Raw genomic sequence first — 8,453 nt, 5'->3', positions numbered from 1 at the left:
AAGAAAGAAAGAAAGAAAGAAAGAAAGAAAGAAAGAAAGAAAGAAAGAAAGAAAGAAAGAAAGAAAGAAAAGGAAAAGGCTTTCTTGGTGCCAAGGAAGGAATATGGTTGACCAGATACTGGTCCCTTGCTTCCTTTCTCCCTACTTGCAATATATCCACCACGGATGTCCTCAACTTGAGGAAGGACTGATACAGCTTCACTTGACAAAGCAGAATCTCCAGGGCTGTAAATGAGGCTTTCTATCTGAGCAAATGCTGCTGGCCATTACAAAATGCAAGGTTCGGGACCAGCAGATGGCATAATGTTTATATTGCTGGACTCCCACATGACCAACCATGGTTCAAGTCCCAGACCCAGAGTCTTGAAACTCACAACAGACACATGTGCATGTATGGCCAAAATCCCAAGAGGATAATGAAGAGGAAAAGACTGCAGCATGGCCAGCCCCACCACGGGGAGGATTTCTTGCTTTCTGTCCCAGTCTCTCTCTGTCTCTCCAGCAAGTACATGCATCCTATAGAAAAAAAAAAAAAGCAAGGCTCAAGACCCTTATGTTAACAGAGCAGTAAAACATGATGGTCTATGAGGCAATCTCATGTGAGAAGGTTCCAGGTTCATGTCCAGAGACCTCTCTGAGTACACCAGGAACACACTTGTTCATACAGCAGAGCTGGCTAAAGGCTTGGAGTGGATCACAGCATAAAGGGAAGGATCCTGTCTCTCTTTCTCTCTCTCTTTCTCTCTCTCTCTCTCTCAAGAAATGAATAAATACACTGTTAAAAGAAAGTCGAAGTATTTTTAGATTTGACACCAAAAACACATCCTGTAAATGAAAAATTGACAACTGGAATTTCGCCAAAGGACTAGTATCAAAGTAAGAACTCTCAGAACTCTATAGTAATCAAAACCACAGTGAGAGACCACTTCATATCTACTAGAATGGCTATAATAAAAAGGCAATAAGGCAAATCCACAGAGACAGACAAAGATTAGTGGTTGCCAGGAGCTAAAGGAAATGGAGGTGGGGATTGACTTCTAGTGGGCCCAGGGTTTCTTTTGGGGATAATGAAAATTAGAATTAGATAGTGATAGTTATTGTACTACCTCGTTAGAACACGAACTACTGAATTGTATACTTTATGGAGATATAATTCACATATGATTGTAAACTGTATGGTATGATAATTATACCGCAATAAAGCTGTTATAAAAAATTTAAACTCGGGGGCCGGCAGGTGGCGTGGTGGTTAAGGGCATTGGGCTCCCACAGGCTGACTGCGGTTTGGGAGCCTTGAGTCTCAGAACTGGTGGCTTGTTTTCTCACTTTCTCTCTCTCCCTCTCTCTCTCTCTCTCTCTGTCTTTCTCTACTCAAATTGGAAAAATAGTAATAATAATAAATAAAGGTAAATAAAATTTTTAAAAAATTTTAAATTCAGGGCCAGCAGGTGGCATGGTAGTTAGGGGTGCTGGACTCCCACATGATGACCACGGTTCAAGTCCTGGACCTGGTGGCTTGCTCTCTCTCTCTCTCTCTGTCTTGCTCTGGTCAAATTGAAAATAACTATAATGATCAATAAAATAAAGGAAATAATTAAAAAAAAACTCAACAGTGACAAAAAATCCAGTTAGAAAATGGTCAAAGGACATGAACAAATATTTCACCAATGAGGATAGACATATGGCACATAAACACACGAAAAGATGTTCAACATTATCAGCCATTAAAAATGCAAATTAAGGGAACCAGCAGTTAGCATAATGGCTATGTCGCTGGACTCCCACGTAGTTGACCGTGGTTCGTGTCCCGGACCCGGTGGCTTAAAACTCACGCCGGGCGTGTGTGCGTGCGTGCCCAAGATCCCAAGAGGAGAATGGAGAAGGGATTGCGGCATGGCCATCTCCCCTGGGGGGTGATTTCTCGCTTTCTGTCTCTCTGTCTCTCTCTGTCTGTCTGGCAAGCGCACGCGCCCTAAAGCGAAAACCTCTCCAAAAAAAAAATATATATATGCAAATTAAGGGGCCAGCCAATGGCATAGCAGTTATATCGCTGGACACAGTTACATGGCTGATCACAGTTTAAGTCCCTGACCCAGTATCTTGAAGCATGCCGAGCCTATGCATGTATGTGCCTAAGATCCCGGGAGGAAAATGGAGGAGAAGGGATTACAGCATGGCTACCTGCCCCCCCGGGCGGTGATTTCTCACTTTCCTTCTCTCTCTCTCTCTCTCTCTCTCTCTCTCTGTCTCTCTCTCTCTCTCTCCAGTGAGCACAACACATGACATAAGGCAAAAACCTCTTTAAAAAACACTAATTGAAATCATAGTGAGTTATTACTACACATCTTCCAAAATAACTAAAATAAATAACAGTGGCAAACCAAATGCTGTCAAGGATGCGGAAAAACTGGATCACAGACAGTGAACTTAAATTGGTGGGAACAACCAATTTAAATTCAGTTCAAGTACCAGACCTGGTGGTTTGCTTTCTCTCTCTCTCTCTCTCTCTCTCTCTCTCTCTTTCGTGAGCATGTGTGTCCTGAACCAAATTAAAAAATAATAATAATGATAAATAAAATTAAATAAATAATTCTTTTAAAAAATAGGAATAAACTATTGACTGATATACCCAAGAACTTGGATGAATGCTACTGACTGGAAAAAAGCCAGTCTCTGAAAGTTACATACTGTACGATTCCACTTACATAACTTTTATTTTTGAGTTGGTATATATGTTTATTGCTCTGTCTTGATTACATAACATTTTTGAAATAACAAAGTTTTTAAAACCAGAGAACAGATCAGTGGTTGCCAGGGACAAGGGACTAGAGGGGGAAGAGAGAACAGAGGGGGCTTGGCGTGGTTATAAAAGGTGACACAAGAGACCCCTTTAAGGATGGAATTCTGCATCTTCCCTGTGGAACCTGCTCATGTGATAAAATTGCATGCAAGAAAATACACACACAACGAGTAAAGGTAAAACTGAGAAATAGAAGCGAGACCTGTGGATCGTATCCACGTCCACACCCTAGGTATGGTATAATGCCATGGTTTTACAAGACAATGTCTTTGGGGGAAACGGGGTGAAGGGTGCATGAGAGTTCTCGGCATTATTTCTGACAACTGTATGTGAATCTACAAATATCTAAAAATAAAAAGTCTAATCATTTAAAAAGAAATGAAGCCGAAACAGAAGCAAGCTTTACGATGACAGGCTTAGAACGCTGACTGGCCCTGCCTGATCAGCATGCCCTACTCACGCTGGCAGGACCCGCAAAGCGAACAGCCACAGACTTGGGTAGGTCGCAGACAGACACCCCAGGACAGACTTTCTTCTTGGAGCGACGGGGCAGACTGGAGTGTTTTAACACACCCCTCATGCTTGCTTTAGATCAAAAGGCAGCTCTCAAGTTCTAAGTCTTCAATAGGCAACAGAATCTAGTAGAGTTCAATAATTTTACTTTGTTTTCTACAATATTTCTTTTTAAAATTACCTTCATTTCATGGTGAGTAATTCTGGTTCTCAAGTTAGAATAGTAATATATAATTTCCTTTAATAATAAGTGCATTTAACTTTTTCTTAAAAAAGACTTACGGAAAAATTAAGTAATTAATAATATGAATGGAATAAATTATACACAAATTTGAAATCTGTGTATAATTTTTTCACAATAATTTTTTCCATGAGCTTTTGAAGACCTCTCATAAAGGTGGATTAACATTGTAGCGGTGGCACAGAGTTAAACAAGCAATCTGACATACATCCTGAATGTGGTTTGTGAATGTCTGAAATTTGGGACAAACTGCTCTGTATAACCTGCTGCCAACTTTTTTTTAATAGTTTTTTTTTTTTGCCTTAGGGCACATGTGCTCACAAGAGAGAGAGAAACAGAGACAGTGAGAGGGAAAGTGAGAAATCATTTCCCAGGGGATCGCCATGCCACAATCCTGTCTCCTCCATTCTCCTCCCAGCTCTTGGGCACACACGCACACGCACCTTGCATGATTTTCAAGCCACCAGGTCCAGGACTCGAACCACAATCAGTCACGTGGGAATCCAGCAATGTAACCACTACGCCATATGCTGGCCCCACCTGCTGCTGATTTTTATAAATCAAGTTTTACTGGCACACAGCCAGACCAACTTCACTTACATATGTCCATGGCTGTTTCTGTCCTACAAGGGCAGAGCTGAGTGGCTGCAACAGAGACCCCAAGGCCTATGAAGACTGAAATATTTGCTATCTGGCCCTTTGTAGAAAGGTTTGTTGTCCCTGATCTATAGCATGGCATGAAGTTCAATTGGACCAGCAGCCAAGCATTCTGTTTGCCCAGTTCATGAGGTCAGAGGGTGGGAGAGGAGCTGGCTCTAGGCAGTCTACACCTACCAGAAAACAATCCAGTGCATGTTCTGGGACATGAGCTTCTCCTGCAGGATCCATGCCCAGCCTGTATTAGCACTGTCATTCTTTTTTTACTGGCCCTGAGTTTGATCAAGCACACAGGGAAGGGGTCTTAGTCACTACTGTCGCCCTCACAGTGCTGGGCACAGTATGTATAAAACAGGAGATTTAGGTGAGGCTTATTTATAGCCAAAGACCATCATAGGGCCTTTATGCAACAAATGTTCACATGAAATGTCCCCCAGCTGTAGGTTTGCAAAACAACAATCTGTCTCACTTTCAAAAAAGGGTATTTTATTTTCCTGGCTTATTCCCTCTGCAGCAGCATCAGGCACATAAACAGCACACAGACTCCTTCTCAGAGGTGGATGGTTAACCTCCAGTAATTATAAGGTGACTGGAACACTGGACTGTAATTGCCTTATAAGCTCTGTTTTGGTAAATTTCACAAGCAAAGAACTTTAACTGGGAGGGTTGTATTAACCGAACAGTAAAAATGGAAATATATAAAAATAATTAGAGCAGCTACCTGAATAATCTCGCTTAAATGATAAGATTCATCAGTATTTTCAAATCTCAAACTCTTCACCTAAGTGGAGCGCTGGTAAGCGAATACATCTATTTTGTGGTCTAATACCTTCAGAAGAGAAAATCAACTATCATCTAGCCAGGAAGGACAATATAATGGAAAAAGAAAAAAACATGCATAACATCAGAATATATTATTGATCTGCCATTAGCAAGGACAAGATCTTTACTCATTTACTAATTTACATAACAACCGAGTGCAGTTATATAAAGCCACCATACTAAGCTCTTGAGTGATACTAAGATGAAATGGGTGTAAAACTTCCTCTCGTCGAACCTTTTTTTTGTTTTTTTATGGAAAGGATATTTTTTCGCTATAGGGCGCGTGCACTCACCAGCAGACAGAGACATAGAGACAGAAAGCGAGAAATCACCCCCCAGGGAGGATGGTCACACTGCAATCCCATCTCCTCCATTCTCCTCTCAGGATCTTGGGCACGTACGCACACGCGCCCGGCGTGAGTTTTAAGCCACCGGGTCCGGGATGCGAACCATGGTCGACTACATGGGAGTCCAGCGACATAGCCATTACGCTAACTGCTGGTTCCCCTCGTCGAACCTATTTTTGAGGAGACATCAGTGTATCCTGCCAACCACTTGGCTTGGGGAGTTAGTATCTGTTCATGGTAGGGGCTGGAAGGTGGCACAGCAATAACACAACTGGACCCACATGCATCCCAGGACTCCCTGAGCACACCAAGTACATGCGACTCCAAGCTGGTCATAGCTCGGTGTAGATGGTGGTGTGACTGTTTTGTTAGGGGCATCTTTCTCCCTCTCTTTCTCTTCTCTCAGAAGAAATAACTTCTAAAAAGTTTTCCAAAACTCTAAATTTTTAAAATAAATAAATATAAATAAATGTTTATGGTAGAAAAAATGTAGGAAAGATAGGAAGTTCATGGTCGAACAAGCATAAAATACCCTGAATTCAACATTAAAAAGAACTCCTTTCCTTACGAGTTCTGAGAGTTTTGAAAAGGTTCCCACACACTAACATCCCTTCCTCAATTTGCTCACAGAGTGCCTCACCAGAATAGCATCTCAAGGAACACAGTTTGAAAGACAGTACCTGAGCAGCTAACTCCAAAGCAGCATGTCATGTCACCAGAGACAAAGGACAGTGAGCAGTGGCATACTGGTAAATTTTCTAACAACTGGTCCTCCAAAGAAGGGAAATACAAACCCTAGTGTTTGCCAGTTTCCATGGTGTAAATACTTCCACCATGGAGCAGGCAGGTGGCATGGTGGCTATGGGTGCTGGACTCCCACATTGCTGACCACAGTTCGAGTCCCAGACCTGGCAGCTTGGTTTCTCACTTCCTCTCACTCTGTCTCTCTCTGGTCAAATTAAAATAAATAAAGTTAAATAAAATAATTCTTTTTTAGAAATGATAGTATGTCAGCTATATTGGCTTAAATAAAACATACAACTAAAATTAGAGAAAATTATAAACTACTTCCACTATGGCTGAGTTCAAGCTACCATTCTGATGTCACTGAGAGATGCACATGATTAGCTCAAGAACACCACTGAGATTTGGGCAGAGGAGAAGCTAATTCCTAACTCCCAGGGAGGATGGAGGTCAAGGAAAGAGAGGTTTCTATTCCCTTAACCCATTTTGATTTTTCTTAGGAGACAGCTACAGATAAATGTAAGATGAGACAGACAGGAAGAATTAGAATTACTGTATGAAAAGCTGTCATCATTTAAAAATTTCCAGATCTTTTATAGGCAGAGTAGCCTCCCTTAGGGATTCTGCCACCTAAAGTCTAGTTCATACTTTAAATGTGACGATCATATTAAGAATGTTTAAGAACCAGAGTCAGCAGGTAGCATGGTGGTTAAAAGCGCTGGATTCCCACTTGGCCGACAGTGGTTCAAGTCCCAGGCCTGGCAACTTGGTTTCTCCCTTTCCCTATCTCTCTCTCTCTCCGTCTCTCTCTGGTCAAATTAAAAAATAATAACAAATGGAATTAAATAAATAAATTTAAAGGAATGTTTAAGAACCCATCAGGTTGTCAAAAAATCAGGATGTATTTTTCTGTTTTTCTATGCAAAAATGCATCATGACTTTCCTGACAACCCAGTAGTTCAAGGGTCCTTTGTTTGGGATGGGGGAAAAAGAAGAGTCCTCAGTGAGAACTCATAGGATGCAGGGGCCAGTATAAATTCGCAATGCTTACCTGTCTGGCTTTTTGATAAATGACCCCAAATTTAAATGTGTTGTTGACATCATGTTCATCATAGGACACAATCATCTGGGAGGCCTGGGAAAAGCAGGAAGAAAAAAAATAAGATTGGTTGTTAAAAAATGTGTAGGCACATGAAGTGAATGGAAGGACACGTGCCCTCTGAGAAGGCGCTGTGCTCTCTCCTCTGAGACACACGCACAAAGGAGGAAAGAGAGGAGTCATACACAGGTAGTCAGGATGCGTCCCCAAAGGTCTTGGCTAGCTCCCACCACTGGGGATTCCCCAGTAATAACCAGAACCAGACTTCGGCATTGTCCACTCCATTCCCATCCAGATGTGCCAGCCAAGGCTTGTGCCCACAAGAAGTCCCGTAGGACTCAAGGAGCTGACGTTAGCAAACTGGTCAGCAAGGATGACTCTATTCCTATTTGGCTGACAGGAAAGTCATGAAGCATTTTTGCACAGAAAAAACAGAAACATACACGTCACGACTTTCTCGACCACCTACTAATTCCACCTCTAATCAACAGATTATTTTTGAACAAGTCATTGCTCCTGCCCGGACTTCTTTCCCCTTATCTATAAAATGAGAGGCCCCTAAAAAGATCACTGAAAGAAGGAACATATCCTAATACAAAATGCAAAGAAAAACATAAATGACCTATTGGTTCTATCTCATTTCCATTATGCTTTGTAAAGTTGAGGTCTGGGGTTAGGAAACAGGAAACTCTACTTTTGAATCTTCTATTATGTAGCTCTGAACGATTCACTTAACTTTCTGGGCCTTAGTTTCCTCAACAGCTAAATGGAAATACGTGGTTATAAATATTCAGTGAGACCACAGCAGCCTTCACCAACAGCACCCTCTTCCTCCATGGAACCTCCAGGAAGATCGCAGCTGAGCCAGCTTATTGGGAAAGAGAGGATTTTATGCCAGAGGATAAAAAGGAAGAGTCCAGTCACATGTTATGCCTGGGGAAAAACAAACCAGGCACGACTTGTCAGCTGGCCCAGTGGCCCATAGGAGGTTGCCACTCACTGTGAGGTTCCCAGTGGCCACAGGAAATCAACACGTCCCAGCTTCCCCAGCCAGAACACTGCAGCCTTACCCTGGAGGAAGCCCCCACTGCTGCCTCGAATTAGTCAAAGGGGAGAAACAGCGCTCTGCCAGGGAGAGAGACCCGCCAGGCCATGCAGACCATCCTGTGTTCTTGCAAATTTTTTTTGGGGGGGGGGGGGAGGTTTTCACTCTAGAGAGGGTGGGCACCA

General features: G+C 42.3%; 1 protein-coding gene across 7 annotated transcripts in view; it reads right to left on the bottom strand.

Annotated features, from left to right (window-relative positions):
- RAP1GAP2 (RAP1 GTPase activating protein 2) overlaps positions 1-8,453 on the bottom strand; it is a 262,143-nt gene that overhangs the window by 40,727 nt on the left and 212,963 nt on the right. For all 7 annotated transcript variants that reach the window (XM_006167571.3, XM_027767925.1, XM_006167572.3 and 4 more), the window contains one exon: positions 7,176-7,259. In XM_006167571.3, coding sequence (XP_006167633.1) covers positions 7,176-7,259 — 84 coding nt within the window. The remainder of the gene's footprint in view (positions 1-7,175; positions 7,260-8,453) is intronic.

The sequence above is a fragment of the Tupaia chinensis genome, unplaced genomic scaffold (assembly GCF_000334495.1).
Source record: "Tupaia chinensis unplaced genomic scaffold, TupChi_1.0 Scaffold144899_1, whole genome shotgun sequence".
Taxonomy (NCBI): domain Eukaryota; kingdom Metazoa; phylum Chordata; class Mammalia; order Scandentia; family Tupaiidae; genus Tupaia; species Tupaia belangeri.
Note: the sequence above shows the minus strand (reverse complement) of the source record. Positions and strands in the feature narration are given on the sequence as shown.